Here is a 24,391-nt window from a genome sequence, read left to right on the forward strand (position 1 = left end):
TTTCCTTTTCTTTATAATAATAAAAAAGGAACGGTTTTGGACATCCGACTGACAGTGTGCTACGGTACAGATCAGGACATGCTGGTTATAGCATCAAATCCTGAGTGTTAATTTAACTCAAGAGAATTTACAAACGCAGCCAAATGTACCCTCGATGAATTGAATACACAGGACCTTAATGGAAACAAGCCCAGAGGGCTTACCTGGGTTATCCTTTTCACATTATCTTGTATAAATCTGTGCCGCCGTGCCTTGTTTTTGCAAACTGTAAATAAAGTACTCAATTCAATAAGGGTCATTTGGGCTCATTTGAGGTGATCAATTCAGTTGATCAAACACAACCACTATTAATCATTATTGTTTGAGGTGCAGGAAACTTTTCTCCCCTGTGTCCCCAGATAGTCACAGTAGATCTGCCATTTTCTGCAAACGTTTTCAGCAGAATACGGATTCTGGGGGGTTCAAGTGGTTAAAAGATGTATGATATTGGTATGTACACAAACTAAAATGTAACATTTAAAATGATATAACCATGGCCATTAGCTATACAGTACATACTGCATGTTGAGTTCCTGCTTGTAATGCTGCTGCTGATGGTAATATTCCAGCAGTTTAACGTCAGCTTGTTTGTGATGCTTTGGTCTTACTTTATAGAGACCTCTCTCTATAGATAGATAGACATATATAGGTGGTGGGCGGAAGGGAGTTATGTGTGTTTGTGGGTGCGTGAGTGTCCGTGAGTGTTCGTGTGTGTGTGTGTGTGTGTGTGTGTGTGTGTGTGTGTGTGTGTGTGTGTGTGTGTGTGTGTGTGTCCGTGTGTGTCCGTGTGTGTGTCCGTGTGTGTCCGTGTGTGTGTGTGTGCTTGTGTGTGTGTGTCCACACTACTCTGTAGTACACCTGGATGGAGGAAGGCTTGCGGCTGGTGGTGACTCATCATCGCCATGGCGTTAAGCCTGCTGTTCCCGTGGGAACAGGGGACCATCTTTTAGCCGCCGGGGGATTTTTACCTTTACATTTTGAAAAGCGAAAACCGAGAACCTGGCTAGCAACAATCCTCCACTCCCTCTGTCTGTCTGTCTGTCTGTCTGTCTGTCTGTCTGCCTGCCTGTCTGTCTGTCTCTCACTCTGTCTTTCTCTCTTGCTCTTCTCCATAACTTTGCTGACTCTCTCTCCCACTCTCCCTCTCTATCTCTCTTTCTCTCTCTCTCTCTCTCTCGTACGTCGGCTCCTGCATTTCAGAGCTGCCGAGTCCTTATCTCTCAGCCTGTGTGATATCCAATATGTTTCTGATATCGTAGGACCAAACCTATGCAGATGAGCTGAACGGCACACAATACTGCAAACACAATATCGCCGCTGACGGGCAGAAACCTTGCATCTCCACATTTCAACTTTTTATGTTTTAGTTTTTTTTGTAGATTAATGCCCTACATCATGCGAGAGAGTGTCACACAAAAGTAGAGAAAATAGCCGATCTACAAGCTCCCAACGTGTCGCGATGCGACACGTTGGGAGCTTGTAGATCTTCTATTTTCACTATTTTAAAATGTTTTTAAAATAATCTCATAATCTTTCAAATGTTTTTTTAAAATAATAATAAAAAAAGGAAAGGTTTTGGACATAGAAGGTTTCCACCCGACAGCAACGATATGAGCCCTGCCCCCTGCTGTGGGACGTATCACCGCTGTCAGTTACAAAACACATAACCGCTTTTTCTTTCCTTTCCTTAAAAGGTACAAAGTGTAATTTTTTTTTACAGCAATACATCATAGTAAAATTCATTCTGATAACAGAGTATAATGGCTATAGCAAAATGAGACCGTTGCTGAAAAAGATTGGTTTCTTTCTTTGTCTCACTTTTCTTGGAGTATATACTGTCTACCGTATCTCCTGAGAAAAGCACAGGATCGATTTATGGCACAAAGGAAGTCTGTCAAGCAAAACAGGAAGAGGAACTCTGCTCTTGCACTGCTGTTGTGTACAGCTAACTCTGGCATTTCTAAAATGGCAGAAACAACCAAAATGTATTTTTAAAACAAGGAAAAAAAAAGAAGTGGAGAAAAAAAACTTTGTAAAACTTTTTGCAAGAGCCAACTTATTTTTGAGTGCAGCTTAAAAGGAACGTTAACCCACTAAAGTATTGAGCTTAGGCCAAGGAGAGACAATACATCACTTCTTAAAACACCTTGTATTTTTGTTTCTTCTTTCCTATGCATGTTTTTATGCATTTATGCATCGATTCCAACACTTCTTCTAAAGTCGGTTATTTATTTTTCTTCCCTGCGTTATCATTCTTTATGAAGCACTTTGTAACAGTTCTAAAGAAGCATAAGAAGAACGTCCTTTGAGTGTGTGGTTGTTGTGTGGTGAGAGAGTAGTGACTGATTGAGATTTTCAAAAGTTGGCATTGGACATAGAGCAGTTTGAGGCAATAATTTCACACCCCCATATTCATTTTCCCATTAGTCTGCCAAGATGATGGACCCAGAGTCCTATAATAGGGTGTAAAATGTACATCCTGCATCGATGGTCTACTCCAGTGGTTCTCAACCCTTTTCATGTCAAGGTCCATTATTTATTCGGCATTTGAGCCACGGACCACCATTTGATGAGATTTAGCCTCTCAGACCCAAAACTTAAAGAATATTTTGTTATCGTTTGATAAGATTGTGTCCATAATTCCATGTGTTGATGTGGTACCAATAGGAGAGATAAACAGGCAAACTTTGATCAAAATATGAATTATTTAATTGAGTAATGCAGATATGTTTAACAATAATTTAACTCTTGAGAGCGTAAAATGCTCTCAAGAGTTAAAGATCTATAATGGTCCATTTGGTTACCACCTGGAACCCCCTCAAGGACCACCGGTGGTCCCCGGACCACTGGTTGAGAACCACTGGTCTACTCTGATCTGAACGCACGTCTGCCAGTTATTCGTGTGAACCCGGTGCATTGAGGGAGGTATCTTACTGTATCTCTTTGGTCCGTCTTCCAGACAGAAGGAGAGGGTCAGCGTAGCGTCTTCCTCAAAGAACTCTGTGGCAAACGCGTCCCACCACAAACTGTCGCTTTCCTGTCAGAGGAAGACATATAGGGGTTGAGGGTCAACGGAGAGGATGACAGAGATAACTTGATCTTTAGATTTATCTAATCTTAACTTGAATTCACACCAAAGGCTTTCTGATTGAAAACACATTTATGCTTTGTGTGGAGGGAGGAAAGAGCGGACCAAGTACAGAGCCCGACCCCGGTCAAGTAAGTATTAGTTTAGAGTATAGAGGATTAAGTGACATACAAGAACATCACATTTGCTAAGAACGCTATATGGCTGACTTCAAATAAGTGTCAATACAGAAGAAGTTGGTATATAAACAGAAAACCTGAGGAATGCAAAAAATTGCAGTCATTCTATAAAGGTGACAGCTCAACTTATAAAGGACAACATGCGCTATAACACGTGACAATGTGTTTGGTTCAGTGTTAGGGTTATGGATCACCCACCCCTCCTTATACAAAATGATAATGTTGGCAGGGACAACCCCTCAAAACCCCTTCGACTGACGCTAATCTGCCCTGGCATGTTATGACATATCAGCGTGTTTCATCGGTTCGTCGCCAGGGCCGCGGGTGATCACTAGTAACCTCCCCATATGTCCACAATTAGCGCTGTCACCACCAAGCACCATCAAGCAACAATGAGCAGTAACCTGGACATACACACACCACACACACAGATGCGCGCGCGCACACACACACACAGGGGTCACGTTTTCTCATAGCAGAAGAGCGTGCGTACCGAGACGCGGCTGTGGCAATGATCCGAGCGGCTGAGCCCTGACCCCTCTTGCACTGCTCAGCCCGATCAATCAGGTGATTATCAATCAATAGGTGATTATGAGCCGGTGTTAGGGGATAACCAACTAGCCGAACAGTCAGTTAACCCCGATTAACAGACCGGCCAGGAGTCTCGTGGAGTGACAATACAGGTCACATTACACAATACAGCTGTGTTGTTTTTGTCTTTGTTTCGTTTTTTTTTTTACATTTCTGCTTTGTCTTGAAGAGACTGAAAGCTGACAGGAAAGTGAGGGCAACGGGGAAAGGTCACACGCGACGAGCCCGGAGTTTTGTAATACAGTATGAGGTTTACAAATTAACTGGCTGAGTCACCACAGATTAAAATGTTTATAAAACATCCCAATGATCAGTTATGAAAATGTCAAGTCCAGTGAGGATCCAGAGTGGGGTCTCCATCCTAAACTGGGGCTTGGTGCGTAGGCCTTCCCGAAAAAGAGCAGCCATGTTTTTTTTAACCACTTGAAACCCAGCATCCATATTCTGGGGGGAACATTAGCCCAAAATAACCGATCTACAAGCTCACAACACGTTGCAACGCTTGTAAGCTTGTAGATCGGCTATTTTTGAGGAAGAGATTTGGTGTAGACTGAAAAAAAAAGCGGTCCACGTACAGAGCCAACTCAGGTCCAGTTTACCAAGTCTAGAGGGTTTAAGTGGTTAAAGATTATTTCAATAGAGTATAGAAGTCCTGACGTAAGCTTTATTTTTTGTATTGGATTTCCCATAGGGGAATCTTAGATCGCGTCATATAAGAACTGTGTTGCAAAAATAAACAAACCCCCACGGCGATTTCGTCAGGCATGTGTCGTTTATGATATTGAGTTACATTTGATAACGTCCGTGTTTGGAGAAACACGGTTGATGCTTCACATCCACATGAGTAAAATCACCCAGCTGATTTGTTTATTTCCGGAACACAGCTCTTATATGACACAATCTAAGATTCCGCTATGGGAAATCCATTCCAAAAAAATAACACTGTGACAGCGCCCTCTAGCGTCAATGGTGTCAGACTTCGGTGCTCTATTCATTTGTTTGGATGAGACAGTTAACCCATTGATACCTGGAACGCTTCTGTGTCACTTTAGATGCCTTTGGCTATTCAAAAATAGCAGATATACAAGCTCATAGCGCGGCACCGAGTGCCGCGCTACGAGCTTGTAGATCTGCTATTTTTGAAAAAATCGTGAAAAAATATTTTTTATATTTTCTTCAAAAAACTGTTAGGATTTAGATTTTTTTTAAAGAATCGCCTCAGGTCTTAATGGGTTAAGTTAGGGGTGGAGCGAAAGAATGCCACACGGGCCCTCTCTGGAATGGAGCTGTTGAATTTGCAGTTTACAGCCCAACAGATAAATTGGTCCGGACGATATCTTGGCCGTTGTTTGACTTTTTTAACGACATCGGTATTGGCAATCATGCAGCTGATGTGTCCCAATTTATGACCACTTTCTACCTGGTGTCTCTATTTTGGACAAAAGCGTTTTGGGGCGAGGAGATTTGGTGTAGACAGGAGAAAGCATTTCAAGTGGTTGCCCAGTAAACTCCACAACGCCTCTGATCAACAGTAACACACACACACACACACACACACACACACACACACACACACACACACACACACACACACACACACACACACACACACACACACACACACACACACACACACACACACACACACACACACACACACACACAGACACACACACACACACACACACACACACACACACACAAAGAGAGAGTAAAAGATAGAGGAAGACATAAAGAGAGAGAGAGAGGTATTAAGAAAATAAGATGAGACAGAAACACGTGACAGAATGAGAGACAGAATCTGCTCATTGAATTCACTAGATCCTCTTGTGAGCCTCTTGGGATTGAGAGTCAAGCCAAGGGTTAACAAGACTCTCATGCACACATACTCACAATCTGACTAAATGACCAGCTTTTATTCTGTTCTATATGCTCTGCCACTTGAATTTGACACGGTAAAATGTAGCCTACAATACATTTGTGCGCATTTCATTAAACATACAGTACAAGGCACTGCATGTTTCCACTGTGATTTTTAACAGTAAATGCATTAACCACTTACACCCTATACTTTGTTGACCAGAGTCCCCCAGGGGCCAATACTAGACCCCCTCTTTTTTTCCCTCTACATCAAAATCTCTTCAGCGAAATTACTCAATCTACAAGCTCCCAACACAAAGCATTGTGAGCTTGTAGATCTGCTATTTTCGTCAAATGTTTTCCTATTATGACATGCCCAGAATAGGCACACTAGTCTAGGATAGTGGTTAAACAACTTATTCAGTAAAAATGTCCTGTAAACACATTTTGTTCTATCCATGCTGCTGCCAAAACAACAAAAAGAAACAAGAAAAGAAAAATGCATTCTTAGAGAATTTCTCTGATCAAAGACAGATGAGACGGTTAAACCAATTAAGCCCTATTTTATACTTCATCATACGATGGTGTTGCGTGGACAAAATAGCCAATCTACAGGCTCACAATGTTTTCTCCTATAATGGCATGCCCACAATAGGAAAGACAGGTTGAAAGTGGCTCAGGAGGTAGAGCGGCCGATTCCCAGTTCGAACCCGGGCTCCCCTAGTTACTGTCGAAGTGTCCTTGAGCAAGACACCGAACCCCTAATTGCACCCGACGAGCAGGTTGGTCGCCTTGCATGGTTTCCTCCGCCATCTGTGTATGAATGTGTGTGTGCATGAATGGGTGAATGTAATGCACAATCATTGTAAAGCGCCTTGGATAAAGGCGCTATATAAATGCACCATTTACCATTCAACATCCTGCTCCATAAACGTTCCTCGATTTGGTCCCAAAATATTCTTGTGACGTAGCATATACAGTATTATATATGCTTCCCATTTCTCTGTCATGCAATACTATTTTACTTAAGTCACCATTTGCTTGATAGTTTTCCATATTTTTTCCATTTATAACATGAACTTTGTTTGTTTACTACTCCACCAAGTCATATTCCTTGGAAAAAAGAAAAACAAGTAGAATCCAATTCTGACTCAATTCCAGAACAAACAGAAGAGAAAAGAAGTGTGTTTACTGCCTTGGTTCCATTATTGCTAATTGCATGTGCGCGACTGTGCGTGCACATATACAAGCAGATATACAAGCAGATATACAAGCTCATAGCGCGGCACTCGGTGCCGCGCTATGAGCTTGTATATCTGCTATTTTTGAATGGCCAAAGTATAAATTAATGGTTAAAGTGGTTACACAGATGCCATCCCGGTCTTAACGGGTTAAATCAATGAATACAAAATGTAAAGCTTCTAACTATTACCACTGAATACAGATTGCCTTTCGGTGTGGTGGTGTAGAGATAACATACCTGCCTCCTGCTAGTCTACAGCAGGATCAAATCTTACCGGAGCCTTCCTCTCTAAGAGATAAAGTAAAACTACAAACGCCAACTATAAAAACACTGTGTTAAGATCTTACACAGAAGACAACCATCAGCCAGTAATCCTTGTTGCCAGCATTGGGTATACTAGTAGCTCAGTGGTTTTCAACCTTCATAAGGTCCATTATTTAAAATCGGCTTTTGAGCCACGGACCACCGTTTGATGAGATTTAGACTCTCAGAACCCAAAACTATTACGAATATTTTGTTGTCGTTGGATACGATTTTGACCACAATTCCATGCTGTGTTGATGTTGGTACCATTAGGAGAGATAACAGGCAAACGTTGATCAAAATAACAATTCTTTAATTAAGTAACGCAGATGTTTAACAATAATTTTTGGTTTCATTTTACACTCTCAAGAGTTAAAGATCTATAAAGGGTCCACTTGGTTACCAACTCTTCATCATTTAGCTGGGGACCACTTGGAACACCCTCACTGGTGGTCCCCGGACCACTGGTTGAGAACCACTTCTGTTGTGCTGTAGATGACTGGCTTGGTTGTGCTCAGGGCCAGGTTTGGGGCTCAGGCCCGCATCTGCAGACAGTGGGAACACTGCTGGCATTGAGCCAGACAGGCCGAAGCACCCCTACAGCCTGGCCACGCAGAGACAAGCTGCCTGAATCGCATGGAACTGAACTCAGATACTCTCTCTGCGACTGTCCCATGGTTCTGCATGCTCCTGCAGTTGTCTTTAGCTCCTACAGTATTGTATATAATACTGTATACGTATAGGCTACAATAGACAATGCCAAAGGATTGTAGGCTATAGGATTGTTGTTTGAAAAGGACATATCAAATCTCAAGGGCATATAACTGTACATCATTACTGTACTGTTCGGACCCTTGTGTTATGATTAATTCAAGACATAGCATAGAATATTGTAGAAAATTGATTGTCCACACATGGAAATGTACCCTTTGGTTTTCTACAGTTGGATAAAAACAAATTGAAATACAGTAAATACACAATTAACCCATTAAGGGCGCGCTCCCACCAAGAGTTGGCTGGCCGCTGTTAAACGCAGGTTGTGCGCGGCCACAGTTTTTTGCAGCCAGCGGATTCTAAAAAACGGGAGTGTCGCGCCTGTCACTCACTTTCAGGAGCCTCCCCGTAGCCCGCACCGCCTGTGCCTGCTGCCTTGAGCACCATGTTGCTTCCTGAGTCTTGAGACGGTCCGCCTTCGACTCACCCGATTGGACAGAGGGAGAAAATCAGCGCCTGCCTCCAGCAGTTTTATGCTTAGTCGCGGAGAGCAGATAAACGCAAGGTCTGCGCGACTAGCGGAAAAATCTGCTCTTGCGTGAATCAACGCATTTGCATTGACAATGCATTGGCAGATTCTGCAAACAGCGGCCAGCCAACTCTTGGTGGGAGCGCGCCCTAAGACCTGGAACGCATCTGTGTCACTTTAGTTTTCTTTGGCTATTCAAAAGTAGCAGATATACAAGCTCATAGCTATTTTATTTTTGAAAAGTCTTGAAAAAAAATTTTTTAGATTTTTTTCCCAAGAACTGTTAGGATTTAGATTTTTTTTAAGAATCGCCTCAGGTCTTAATTAAACACCACAAGGACATGGCTTCTGGTCAGTCAACAATCCACCAACCGGTTACCAGTAATCAGTAGCAATTAACAGCAGCAAAGCAGATCAGCACTGCCCAACAACACTGCTGTCCAATCTGTCTGAAAAATAGGAAATTGTCAAATTCCACTCAATAAACACTAAACAGTCATGACGTTGTTTCTCTCAGCCAAGCAAAATGTGCTGGACGCATGAAATCAACTGAAGTTAGCATTGATTCACTTCTTTTCATCTCTCTTCAGGGTATCCCAGTTCAAGGTTTATTTGCCATACAAAGCAATGTGTGAGGTGTGCAAAATACTGTGCAACAACATACTGTAACAGCTCTCGCTTCTCCTATCTATTCATCCATCCGACCAACCATCCATCCATCCATCCCTCCTCTTTTTGGGTCCTAAAAAGTAGTTCACCCCAAACAATTTCTTATTTTCTACCATTTACACACCACATGAAGCCTTGAATTCATGGAGATTTGTTTATGATATGAGATATGTTTTTGTCGCATCATTGAGCCAATAATTTGATGACCAGCGGAGTCTCCAGTAGGAGACTCAATTGAGTAATTTTTTGGGTGAACTACTCCTTTAACATGTTCAAGTTTTTGCTTAGCGTGTACCACAGACCATTAAGCATATGTATACAGTGCCTGTTCATGGGTTTGTTCGGAAATCCTTTTCGAACGAACCCGTGAACATGTATTATACTTAATAGCGCTGGGAGCACACCCCAGGTGCTCTTGGGTCATTCAGAAAGTCAGACTTGAAGCGTTGCAGATTCTCAGAGCATATTTCCGAACACAACACACCCGTTGTAGAAGGTCCTGCACTGGTTTTTATGCCACGGTAGGCTACCAATTTGTGCTGTGGCTCCTTCACTCAGATCATAATATGCACTGTGCTGAATGCACTGAACTCTCACATTGAATACAAATGTCAGTAGGCTCTCTTTTTTTCTTTTTGTTAAATTAGCATGTGTTTGAGGCTATTATTCTATTATTTACATTATTACATGCTAGACATGAATTAAGCCAATGACTTCGAGACCCTTTCTCATAAGAGGCACACTTTGAATAAATACATAAGATTTATAAAGCACCTTTGAGTAAACTTTAAGTATCTTTTAAGTATCTCCAAGAGGCCGGACAGAGAGTCCTCTTTTTGGGGATTCACAATTATGCTGACCTTGTCACTCTGTAAGTGTGTCTTTCTCTGCTCCTCTACTTTTCTCTCTCTGTGTCTGTCTGTCTGTCTGTCTGTCTCTCTGTCTCTCTGTGAGTGTCCTCCTCTGCTGCCTCGCTGACAGACTTTTGCGTCTCGCCCTCCCTTTCACGCTGGCGGTTGGTGCGCTCTGACGAGCCGTGCCGATGTTTGTTGTCAGACGCTACAAATCAGACGTCAACTCCGGGGGAACCCGAGGTGAACTAACATGTCCTCCGCCACAACATGACGGCCCATCACAAGATAAGGCTCCCCGTTGATCCCAACAGATCGGTTGCGTCCGAGTGCTGGGGGTGGGTGAGGGCGGGGGGATTTATCAATGTGTCAATCGGCCACTGCACAATCACAAATCAACGACCCGTTGGTCTGAGCCCCAGGGATTTGTGGGAAATCCAGAGGATTGGAGGGGACAGCATAGAGAGGATGTTAGGTAAATAACAACAGAACTCATGGGGGGGCGGGGTTAAGTCCCTCGCTTATAGAAAATATACATAAGGGCAGGAATGAGGACGCAGTGTGTATTATCACACACACACACACACACACACACACACACACACACACACACACACACACACACACACACACACACACACACACACACACACACACACACACACACACACACACACACACACACACACACACACACACACACACACACACACACACACACACACACACGATAAAAAATGAAAACATTCATATACACTAGGCCTTGAGACAAGTCCATGTGTAGCTTGGGATTTATTTTTGTTATATTACCTAAATTTACTTTATATCAGTACTTTGTGTGCACTCATTTCCTAATACAGAGTCAAATCCTACACCAAAAAAAAAAACATTTTAAATTGTATTATTTACTTATGTTTTATTTTTTCACAAAAAACCCTGAGCTTGTAGATCGGCTAATTTTTGCTATGAATACAGGTGTGCCTTGAGATTTTGACTTTCCCATTAGTGTGCCTTGCATGGGCACAAGAAATATGAAAACCACTGCATTAGGCAAACATTGTTTACATGACAAAGGAGCATTCAGAAGTGAACACACACGCACACGCAAACATACACACACACAAAGCTGTAACATACAGTAATACACAAAATGGCAAAATAGTGGGTGATGACAATTCTCTCTCTCTCTCTCTCTCTCTCTCTCTCTGGTTAACACGACTGTGCTTCCAGCACATGCAGTGTTATGCTTCTAGTAGGGAGGGGTATTTTTCTGCCTCCGCTGCCAGTCTATTGTGCAAGAGTGGCCTCCAAGAGTGTGGGCGTGTCCAGGGCCTAACCTTAGTGAATTAACAATATCTGAGAGGCTCCATTCAATTCTTGACTGGCTTCTAGAGCTTGGCCCACTGTCGGCCCTGGGGAGCTCTGTTGTTGTCAAGTATCTTAAGGTCAGAGAGAACACAACCACTAAACAGAACCACAAGTCTTGTTGTGAGATCCCAAGATGAAGTATTCAGTGTGTCTGGAATGACAATCACATATTTAAAACCGTACATATCGTGCACCATATCGTGCAACTAAATTCTGTACATACTGCAGTACATAGTGTACATATCTTGGTCACATAGTTTTGCACATACAGTACTTTATAGTTTAGTTTGTCACTGGTGTATTTATTTGTCACACTGGCCTGGACCGCTAGGCCAACGGTCCGGCACCTAGGCTCCAATGTAGCCTGACAGCGCGTGGCGCGTTGGAGTCCCGATCCTGACAGCCTTTGCTGTGTGTCACTCCCCATCTCTCTCTCTCCCCGTTTCCTGTCTACCTACTGTACTATCAATAAAGGCATAAAAAGACTAAAAGTGAATCTTGAAAAATAAATAAATCCCAAGATACTATTTCGAGTGCATTAGATCAGGGTTGTTTTGTGATATGGGGAGAAGATGTAGAGGTGCATTGGTCAGTTAAGGACCACTGGCCTTACTTGGAAGTGAATTCAGGGAGGAAACATTAAAAACATAACTGTCCTTGAGGAGCCTCCATACATTCACTGCCATTATCACTAGGGTACAGATGGAGTCAGTGTTCAAGTCCCAATTCTTTTTACTGCATGCTTGCTGAAATGATGCTGCACCTTGCCTCAAGCCACAAAACGATATTTGGATTGGAAATAAATCTCCCTCCTCAGCTGTTGGACGTTATACAGAATAGTCTGGTCACTCACTAGCTGATTGAGAGAAGACAATAGAGGAGACAGTAGAGTGTGGAGTTTTCACTGCATTAATGCTGACATTTTGCTAAACCAATGGTGGCTAAATTAAATGTAAAATGTATTTTCAGGGTCTAAAATTATATTGCCAAATACACTTTTACCATTTATTTTGTAATTTGCTTATTATCTAATTTGCTCTTTAGCAAGACAGTGTACCCCAGCCAGGTCAATTCATTTATATTAATCTAATCAAAAGCGACTTACCAGTGACTGGTAAGTCGCTTTTGATTAGATTAATATAAATGAATTGAAAAGTGAATGATGTCTACCACTAATACATCTAGAATTAGTATATACATTGTATTTCTGGTGTATTTACTCACACTTGTAAATGATGAAACATATGAAGCAGAACAGAAAACTATTCCAATTCTTGCCTCGTGAGGTCTGAGGTGATTTCTTTTTTTTATATAAGGCCCCCAAGGGTCTTACGTAAAAATACTCAAAAGGAAGAGGAAGAAAAAAACCTAAAACAACCCATAACAAGGCGAGACAGAATGGGATGATGAGAAAGTAATTGACAACCTTATGGAGCAGTGCAGAGAGGAAAACAGCACCACAAAACCACAAAGACAAGTAATGGAAATGAAATGAATTAAAAACACAACATCATAGTGAGAGTGAGAGTTGAGAGTGGCAGTGAGAAGGACATTTCTACGCTGTCACCATATACACTGTACAGTCACCACTGTCACTGCACCCTCTCCCTCCAAACAAAAGCGAGACTGCAAAATGTACTGGAAAAATGAAAAACGGAATTACAATAGTGATCAAACGAAAGGCTGAAATAATTTATCCACCTCTCCCAGAAAACGAAAATGTCACAAAATGTCACAAAAACTTACGCAATGTTCCCTCCATCTAAATTCAGACTAAAATCAGTTTTCCAGCACATATCTCAATCACGATATTGAGTGATAATAAATAAAAGTAGCTTGATTTTTTTTTTTTTATCCGTAAAACTGACATCATCCCTAGGTAATATAACTGTGACCGCCATGGCCTAGCTACTGTAAATCCAGCACATCACCACATGCTAATTAGAGCAATTAACACCCGGCAACACTTTTACATCCGCTGCTTAATGATCAACACTGTCAATACTGGCTGCACATACAGTAAGCTGATTCCAGCAAAGCCACAGGCATTGCTCAGTGGGAGTGCATGTGGTTTGTCAAGATGTCAGCAACATTAGCTCTTACTTTCAGCATCCTTTCACCTGTTGCTAATTATCCGTGTGATGGTTTGAAGAAGTATAACTACTAATAATAATAATATAAATATAAATAATATATTAATAAAAGAGTACAACATTTAACCCATTAAGACCTGAGGCCGGTTCTACAAATGCCTTCTGAATCAGTAGTTCTCAGACCTTCAAGATTTAATTTCTTTTTTTTTAAATAGCAGATGTACAAGCTTGCAGCGTGGCACGAAGTGATGCGCTGTGAGCTTGTAGATCTGCTATTTTTGAATAGCCAACGCATAAACCTAAAAATGACACAGATGCTTTGGCCGGTTTTAATGGGTTAAAGTGATTTAAAAGATGACATTGAATTTTTAAGAAAAAAAAGATGACGAGATACTCATACTTTGAAGACTGTAAGACTACCATAGTATTTACTAGGTTAGGTGTAGGACTGCAGCATAATGCATTTATTTTTGCTCCATATTGATATGAGCGGTGATACCACATGATTTCTTGTTCCAGCAGTAGAAATGCTGAAACAAATGGGGGACACGGTGCAATGCAATGAGATACCACAGCTGTGGATTTTGTCATTTTGACCGTGATGACAAGACATATTTCTCTGAAGCTCTCAGCAAGTGAGTTACTGGAGACTGGGAAATCAGTTGGATATGAACACTTAACCTAATTTTTGCTACGGCAAAAATGTGCTGCGCAAAGTGTTACTCAACAAAAATAAGCTTATATTCAACTGGAAAAAGACGCAATGTGTTATTTTTGTCAAGTGACATGTTGCGTGACAGTTTTAGAAATAGAGTGTGTGTGGGTAGTGATTCAGTGTCCTTTTCAGGGACACAGAGGAGCTGCAACTGGGATTAAACTCCTTTCTGGCACCTTTCTGGCTATGGTTACTCTAACCACAAGGCCCACCCTAACCCCCCCAACCCTGACCACCAAAATACTTTGTTTACCACTAGGCAGCAGCAACTTAAAGGAGAATTCCGGACAAATTAAGTGTTATCTTTGATGTCTCGTTACTCACCTACCGATGTGAAAAGTAGCGTTATTTTTTTTCATATATTCCCCTGTCGTCATTTTTTAAACACCCTCCGTTGTTATAATGGGAGCGTGAGGGTTAGTGAAGTTCGTCTATTATAACCGACGCAATGTTATTTTTTTCTCTACTACGATTCATTGTAGAGTCTCATGATAGTCAAACATGCGCTGAAAATTCCTGCGAGCCTGCCGTTAATGGCGAACGATTTAACACTGGTTGCTTGTTTCCAGAATCTGGCAACACGAGTTGCCAGGTTCTGGAAGAAACAAGCAACCAGTGTAAAAAAGAACCACTGTAAAAAAGAACGCTACTTTTCACATCGGTAGGTGAGTAACGAGACATCAAAGATAACACTTAATTTGTCCGGAATTCTCCTTTAATGGTTAGAGTAGTGAGCTTCTGACCAGGGGGCTGTTGGCTTGAATCCTATAGATGGAAAGATCTGGCTGCAGGAAATTAACAAGACACTCAACAACAGCTACTGTGGAGAAGAAGCCCGGGAGGTCCATGGAGCTGGACACTGACAAAAAAGAAATATGATCAACTCAAGGTTTAAAAATAGAACTACTTTTCCAAAGCAATGATATTCTGTTGCAACCACATTGCTTAACCACACTAAGCCTTATTTTGAATGAGTTGTTTTTGTACAGTATGTTCAATATACATTTATTTATTTATTAAATAGCCTTGTGGATCAACTATTTCATTTTCAAGTAGCAGCCATAAGCATGTCTCAAAAAACATTAATTGACACAAAATGTGTCCTCTTTCTTTTTTATTTATTGTTATTATAGCTATAGTGGCATGCCCAAAATATGGACGCTAGGATTAAAGTGGTTTTAACTATGTAGCTCAGTTCATAGTTCAGTGAAAATAAAAGATGTCAAAAATATCTTTGGAAAACCCCCAGGGTATAAAATGTGCTATGTAGATATGAAGTGTAACAAAGAAACGATCAGCACAATGACGAAACATTCAGTAACCAGCAGAGAGCAGTGGTTGGCTAACAATGTACCTGTCCACAGGAATGTTTCTGCAGCGCTCCCTGTATCCAGTTTTTAGGATCTTAAGACCAACAGACGTTATACATGACTTATTTTGTAGGTATTTAATGGATAGGTTTTGTACAGCCCCCAGAGTGCCCAGTACAGAGAGGTGGTGACAGTGACGAGTGGGCACAGAGAAGTCACAATTTAGGCTTCTATCGTTCATTTAGCCTAGAATGACATAGGAATCTTTGAGACAGGAGACTGTAGAAGGTAGAGAGGCGGAACGCTATGCAACACAGATAGATCACTATACGCTTCAAACCAGGGATGTTACGATTACGGCATATGGCCGACAGTCATCTACTGCTGAGCTACACTTTCTAACCAGCTGCCCACTATACCAAGACATCAGAAACACATACTTCCCACAGATTACATACACCCAAAGTGAGTTTGAGAACATGACCAACGACAAAAAACTCCCATACCTACTGGGAGAAATACAACAATATGCGAACACAGCAGTCAGCAGCAAGATTTGTGAACTTTTGCGATTAAAAAAAGGCTAGCCAATGGGATACAACCACCCTAAGGAGTACTAACCATTGAGTTTCCTGCGCTATCTGTACAGAGTAGACCTCTAGCAAAGTACACAGAGAGACCAACAACAATAATGGCAACAAAACATAAAACAGCAATAATTGATAACAACAGGTTGGGTATAGGTGTGTTGGGGGGGGGGGGCAACACACTGGCCCTGACACACAAGGACACTTCAACAAGGAGCATCACTATTTACAGATAGGCTACACCACTGTTTCCCAAACACTGGGGTCGGGACCCATTCTTGGGTCGCGGACCCATTTTGATGGGTCGCGAGCAAACATCCCATTATTTTTCGTTTCCTATATTTAGTTTTTAACAAACTAACTATTATTTCAATTTTTTTTTTTTTTTAATCCCACAAAAATCAAAAAGAATTTGATAAATGCATAAAAAGTCAAAGAATTAGGAAAACATTTTCTTTAAGAAGTAGTGAAAATAGCCGATCTACAAGCTCACAACGAGTGGCAATGCGACGCGTTGGGAGCTTGTAGATCTGCAATTTTCACAAGTGTGGGTCCCGGGGAGACATAAAACTTCCCTTTTGGGTCTCGAGCTGCTGCAGCGGGCGCCCGAGCTGTATCCCTTTCAGTGTCGGGACACGCTCTGAAACCGCTCGTCCATGTCGCGGAGAGAGAAACAACAACAGGACATAGATAGATGGACAGTAGGCCCCACTGTCCTCTCTGTTATCAGAGAGACAATGTGGTCTGGAAGGAACCATGGGAACAGGGCCAGGAAAAAGGTGGGTCTATTGTCCAAGCATCCTGCCTGCCTGCCTGCCTGCCTGCCTGCCTGCCTGCCTGCCTGCCTGCCTGCCTGCCTGACTGACTGGCTGACTGACTGACGCTCATTGTTTGGCTACAGGCTGTTTTTTCACCATACACCTTTATGGGAACGTCATATCAAAGCATCTCATGTAATGTATGAAAGTAATGAGCCAGGATAATGGTTTGCTCATATATATGAATCTGGGGGGGGGCTTAATGAAATACAACCGAGAGTGAAGAGATTCCCAACATTTTATCTATCTATCTATTGATTGATTAATTTACAGTATATGGGTGGGGCCTATTAATTACCCTAATAAGTACACAACCCCATTACTTGACTCAAAGTATAGATACTCCTGGTAGAGTTTCACTCCATTATTAGTGAAAGTTGTCCAGTGACATCTTTAGAGTTACGGTACTCATTTCTTTAATAATATATCAATGCATTGTTTTCGCAATGCATTTACAGAACCTCCTAACTCTCTGAAACAACCTAATGAATGCACTAACCTGCTTGTAGAACCACTATGCTACACAAACGCATATGACAACCCCCACCTCAGGTACGGTATGCACTGTGTTACAGTCCACCACTGCCAAATTATATTACAATATAGACTTATATTGTTTATACTGTATTGCTAATAATCTACTATACACAAGTCAAATCAAGTTTGAGTAAATGGTTGCATAATATTTATATATAACATTATATAACATATATAACATTCTTCAGCAATTCCTGTTCCCTGTTCTCCTACAATGACATGTCTACAGACAAAAGGAAAACAATGCTGTAATGTTAAAACAATAGTATCAGTTGTGAAATAAACTGTTGTTCCAAACCCCTTTTGTGTATGAGAGAACAATTCCAAGCGGAATTTGACAAATTCACAAACTAAGACTCTTCCTTAGTTTGACATTGTACCAAGTTTGGATTCAATATGGGCTCACAAGTCTACAGTTAATTAGTACCTGAATAGATGGCTACAATAAAAAAAAACAGATTTACAAGCTCATTGCCACGCTACGAGCTTGTAGATCTGCATTTTTTTTTTGGTGCAAATCTTTGATTGATATTGATATTTTTTAACTCAAATCTTTGCTTCTGAGAATTCTACAAATGTCTTAAAAAAGAAAAAAAAAAACATATGTTGCTATATATGAGTGATTCTCAAACTTTGTCATGTCAAGGACCACCCAAAATGATATGTATTTGGCCGCAGACCCCCATCTCAAAATATGTTGTTCCAGGGACCCCCAGAAGCAAAGATTTGAGTAAAAAGTGTAAATATATATTCAAATGTTTTGCACACATTTTCACAATTTATTTCTCTCAGAAATAGCAGATCTACAAGCTCATAGTGCGGCACTCGGTGCCGCGCTATGAGCTTGTATATCTGCTATTTTTGTATAGCCAAATAAATCTGAAAATGACACAGATGTGTTCCCGGATTGGATGGGTTAACCAGGGTTCAAACAACCTGAACTGGATAGCGCTCCGACTGCCCTCATCTGTGATATCACATTATGCCAGTGGGTTCTCGAACTTTTTCATGGATCAGGGCCCACTTTGAAAATCTCGTAAGCTTTCACGTCCCACCTGTCTGACCACTTCGGCCGCTGTGTCAAGGTGGTCGGATGCGTGGGCCGACGTGCATTTTGAGAGCATGTTTATTGTAAATTATCAATCAATCGATTGTATTAGGGATGTCAGATATTATCGGTCGATATTATCATTAAAATTTAAAAAGAAAATGTATATAATTATTTTAATCTTTTTGTTTAATATGTTACAGGAGTTCTTACTGTTTGGTGTGTGTGATATGAAATGTGAGCTTACCATAATCACAGTAATCCTTAATCATATTCCATTATATTCAAGGGCTTTTGCAGAGAAATGAGACAGACTCCAGTCACTCTCAAGTTAGCCTCGATCTCCAGGCTTTTATTGTTTAGTTTTGCTAAAAAAAAACAACCCGAAATTCACCTGTTTCCTAGGCTGTGTGTTTTCCAGTTCCTGTCGATTTCATTGGCTATCATTGGTCATCTGACCAGATTCATTGGATTTCATTGGATCAAATCGACAGGAAGTGGAAAACACACAGCCTAGGAAACAGGTGAATAGGAAGTGTTTCATTTCCCCAACCAACCAGAGTGCAGTGGGCGTCGCTCGTAATGTTGTGCTGACGGGGCGGGGGCTGACGGACAGATCGGTGAACCAATGAGATCACACGCCGGAGATGTTAAACCCGCCCCTCTAGGTACGAAAACAGGAGGGCTAGTGCAGCCTACTCTCAAGTTAGAGCACTGCAGAGGGCAAGAGTGTGTGTCTGTGTCCAGCTGACGCTCGTTGACACTCGTTAATGTCATAGGCATCACAGCAATTATGCTTCTGCACTGTCAAATAGGCCTACATCTAATCTAAGATTAGTGGGACTCATTCAAATGACCACCAGTGAGTCCCGGGGCTCACTTTATTGAAAACCTAACAATAAAGTTAGATTTATTAGATATTATATTGATATTATAGCTATTTCATTTTTATTAGATATGTGATGTTGTTACCTGTCAATTAGTTGACTTTGGTGAAAAAGCCTGCATATATCGATATCGGTATCGGAAATTAGGAGTTGGACATTATCGGTATATCGGATATCGGTAAAAAAGTCAATATCGAACATCCCTAGATTGTGTTGCGGCTTGGATGACGAACCGCTGAAATATACAGTACAGTACATACAGTATGTACAGTTCCATCCTGTGCCAAAATGTGGGGCTTATCCAGGATCCACTGGAGATAATGAAGCCTTAGGGTTTCTTACTAGGAAATATATCCCTGAAGGGTTTCTTGAAGAACCACCATTTGTTAGAGGTTCGTGGAAAATACTGACAAGGGTTCATGAACCCTTTATAGAAGGGTTTTTCATTGAACCCTCTGGGAACACCCTAAAAGGTTCCTCAAAGGCCTTTTACTTTTTTTTTGGTGTAGTGAATTAATTAGAAAAGGGGATATGACCTTATAACAGCACCAGCATAATATACCACTGGTTCTCAAACTTTTTCATGTCAAGGACCCCCAAAATGATATGTATTTGGCTGCGGACCCCCCACCATCTCAAAAATATTTTGTGCCAGGGATTTTTCAAAAATAGCAGATCTACAAGCTCATAGCTATGAGCTTGTATATCTGCTATTTTTGAATGGCCAAAGTATAAAATATGGCTAAAGTGGTTAAAATTATTGTGACGCTATATTAACACATTTTTTTGGGGACCCCTGGACCCCACTTTGAGATCCAATGTAATATACAACTTGCACTTTTAACAAAGGATTTCAGACATTCTAGTGCTTGACACAAGAAGACATATACGGTACTATAGGTTCTACAAGTCAGTTATCCATTCATTATCAATGGAGCAGCTGTTATTAATACTGTATGCCTTGGGCCAAACATTCTCATTAAAATAAAATTACTTTGTTGTACTAATGTGAGAACGTTACTTAAATGTGATTTACTTCCAAGTTCGACATTTTAATTTAATCTAAAAGTAGAGCAGAATAACAAACAAAAAACTAATCAAGAAAGGAAACACTGTACCTTGACTGCTCCTGCTGGTCCTACAGAGCAATACATGTAATCAACATTGCTTAATAGGCTAACCGTTCCAATTTGTTTGGAATTGTTTGGCGCAAAATCTTTTAGACCGGGCCCAGTCCGCACGGTTGCATAACCGTGCTCAGCGTGGCCAAAACGATCTGGTGGGGGACTTAATGATGTAGGTGTTCGGTTATTGGTTTTAGGCCCTGTAGTGGAAAGCACTCTGAGAGGCAACACGAAAGGCTGCTCAACATTCAAAAGAGTCAAGTCAAATAATTAAGGAATAACAAGAGAAGAAAGCAGCTAAAGATAAAAAAGCTATACATAAATTGCACGTACACTTTGAGCCACCCTCGCAAGGTTCTGTGTGCATGAGTCTTACTTCTACTTCTATGTATGCGAGTACAATATACATTTATAGGTTGATTTGCAGGTCTGAATATTTACTACTTCTAGAAATTTGAGGAGATACAACAATACATTTCCAAATCCACAACTCTTCATAGAAGACAACAGTTTTTCTTACCTCTAGACACTCAATTGCATGTTATCACATGTTTGATTACAGCTATTCAGTTAAATAGCTCAGGTTCTCAACAGACAAATGGTTCTGGGTAAAGTACAAACATGGATCAGTACTCAGCAAAGCATCTCCATTACACTGTGAAACTAGAAATCTGATCAAGGCATATTTGATATTTTGATTGGTATTGATTGTTTAAGCCTGACCATTGTGTGTATGTACAGTATTACCCTGTTGCGCTACATCTGTCATATACTATACATTGTACAGTGTACTGTATTATCCACAACTTGTGACAACAGGGCAGAAATTTGTTGAGCAGCTAAAATATTGACCACCTCATTCTCCTATGTTATAATCAAACTCTAATCACATGTTGTGTTTGAGTGCCGACCGAGAGTTGCACCAAAACAGATAATACAGCTCCCTCTTGAAATCACAGACAGTTGCTGAATGAGTAACTACGTTGGATTTTAAAATAACATATTTTTGGGTGATTTGTTTAACATTAAGTCCACACACACACACACACACACACACACACACACACACACACACACACACACACACACACACACACACACACACACGCACGCACACGCACACGCACACGCACACACACACACACACACACACACACACACACACACACACACACACACACACACACACAATCAGTAATATGCTGTTGTTCTACGACTAAAACTACGTTGATGTCACTATAGTTTTAGAAGGGACATCATACTCCTCATTCCTAGCCCACTGCAGTGGAAACACAAATGATAATGGTTCACACAACTCCGTGGTGTGGCGCAGACTCCTTTGGCCTCAGAGCGGTCATGGGGAAAAGATAGAAATCGCTTGCTTTAAAGTTCTTCCGTCATCTTTGCAATCAAGTACTGTACATGTGATTAAAATTATATTTTCAAACAGCTTTTTTAGAATTTTGTTATTTGTGCTTTTTTTCTCACAGGCAGAGAAGGGAAAGGATAACTACTTGGATAAAGGCTCTGAGGTGAACGCCTTTCTGCTATTAATATCAACTAGTTTCATGACAAACATCCTCAGCAAGTACACAAACTAAGTATTAAAATAAAAAATATAATTTTCTTTCTTTGTTTTTTTTGTTGCTACATTTATTTATTAATATACACACTGACTCAATCATTTATTTTTAATTACTTACTTAACTATACTTGTTCAGAATTTATTCTAATATCTTTTTTGGGTGGTGATGGTGGTGGTGGTGGTGGGTGGGAGGGGCAGCACATAGGTTAAACCTAGAGCTAAAAGCTTCCTTTAGATGGAATTTCTATGTTGGCCGAGGCTTAATCCCTTTTCCTGTGAAAACCTGCAGTGCAGGGCCAACTTGACCTCTACCACCTAAACCTATTCATGTCGATCTGACACATATTACAGATGAGAACAGATCCACTCTGCTCCTGACACCGAATGGGGGAATCTCGCTGTAATGAACACTCAAATCCCTTCAGGTCTACAGTAGTGCCTGTGAGTAGGGTCTATGGGCCATTTGAATAATGAGAATCAGACAAGCTACCTGCAACGGACCTGCACTAGTGTCCATACTAGAAGGACGCTGCCAATCACAGTTACTGATTATATGTTTGTCCACCTCGGGAAGAGAGCATGACCATTAGTCCCACTGTCACCAGCGACGTACAGTAAAGTGTTCCCAGCAACAACCCTTCAGATATTATAGGTCCTCCATTAAAAATGCTTTTGTTTTCATCCTCTCTCGCCCTCCTCTCCCCGACTCGCCCTCCTCTCCCCGGTTATAGTTTTGCTTACAGCGTTATGCTGTGTCCTCGTCTCTCTCCCGCTGAATATTAATGCCTCCTATGCTAATGGACTTACACTGGTTGAGGTCGACCAAAGCCCCTCCTCTGAATGTTAATCCTCTTCCTCATTTGCATACGCTTAAGTGTCAAATTCCCCCACAAATCATTGCAGCAGTCCTCCGCGCGCCAGGGCTGCTTGGCCCCCCGAGGCGACAGCACAGAAACAATGTGGTCGCAGCGTAACGCATAGCATCAAATCCAAATCAAAGCCTGTTTAGATTGCCGGGTCACAGCGGGTTCACGTTGTGTGAAATGACGGTAATAGGATAGCGAGCACAGTCTGGGGCAGACATACAGCCTGTCAGGTAATAGGTATGAATTGAGCAGATAATAAGGTTAGGATCGAAACAGACCCAAAGTCATCACTGGAGCAGCACTGTTTAAGATACAGGGGCATTCCGAGGTCCAAAGGTGAATGCAGATTGGAGACAAACGGTTAGCGTTTACTGTACGATGAAATAGTTTTTGTGTTGACAACAGCGATAAAAGGTTGTTAGTGTTGAATAAAATAAGCAGGGAACGTGAGCTCACTTATCTATATTTGACAATTATTTGGGAGATGACAGTACTCTTTCATATACCTTGTCCACTTTGAAGCAAGGTTTTCAGTCTGCAAAAGAGTATATACATACTCTATATATATATATATATATATATATATATATATATATATATATATATATATATATATATATATATATATATATATATATATATATATATACATACACACACACACACACACACACACACACACACACACACACACACACACACACACACACACACTCACACACACACACACACCACATAACCATACTGTATAACCATAACAAGGTAACATTTGCATAATCAAATCATAAACAGATTATTTATCTTCTAAAACACATTTCACATTGCCACGCAGCATTTCATTTCAGCTGTCTGTAAATATTTTAACATTTAGACATTAGCCTCGCAATAGCAGACGATCAGAGATAACCAACTACCAGGATTTCTAAATGCAAGGACGTGCCCTAGGATGATGGCAACTACAGCCCCTAACAAACTTATGCCTAATGTTTTGGAAAACAATTGTTTGGCTGCCCCAATATGACTTTGGATTAGTTCTAAAAAGCCAACGCATTCTCACTGGTAAAGCAGGGCTTTTTGTTTTTTAACTCCAATAGTTTTTCCACTCAGTTTTACCAACAGAATCTGGGAGATTCTCCTCAGTCTGTTGTTGAGTGAAGGGTTTAGAGACTTACTTGTGAGTCTATTTAAACATACACTATTCACTGCACATCAACCCTATATCTCATCCCAAGCCTATATAGAATGAACGCCACTGGGATTCAAAACCCTGCTATCAGTGTTATTTATTATGCTTGCGAGGACTAGCTATAGTTTGAGTCTCTAAGTCTCGTCTTAAATCCACTGCTCCATCCCCTGCCAACATGACAGGCAGTTGCAGTGCCAATCG

General features: G+C 41.1%; 1 protein-coding gene across 3 annotated transcripts in view; it reads right to left on the minus strand.

Annotated features, from left to right (window-relative positions):
- ldb2a (LIM domain binding 2a) overlaps window positions 1-24,391 on the minus strand; it is a 109,543-nt gene that overhangs the window by 79,995 nt on the left and 5,157 nt on the right. For all 3 annotated transcript variants that reach the window (XM_080416997.1, XM_080416996.1, XM_080416998.1), the window contains exon 2: window positions 2,974-3,076. In XM_080416997.1, coding sequence (XP_080273123.1) covers window positions 2,974-3,076 — 103 coding nt within the window. The remainder of the gene's footprint in view (window positions 1-2,973; window positions 3,077-24,391) is intronic.

The sequence above is a fragment of the Gymnoscopelus braueri genome (genome assembly GCF_963280865.1).
Source record: "Gymnoscopelus braueri genome assembly, chromosome: 20".
Lineage (NCBI taxonomy): Eukaryota > Metazoa > Chordata > Actinopteri > Myctophiformes > Myctophidae > Gymnoscopelus > Gymnoscopelus braueri.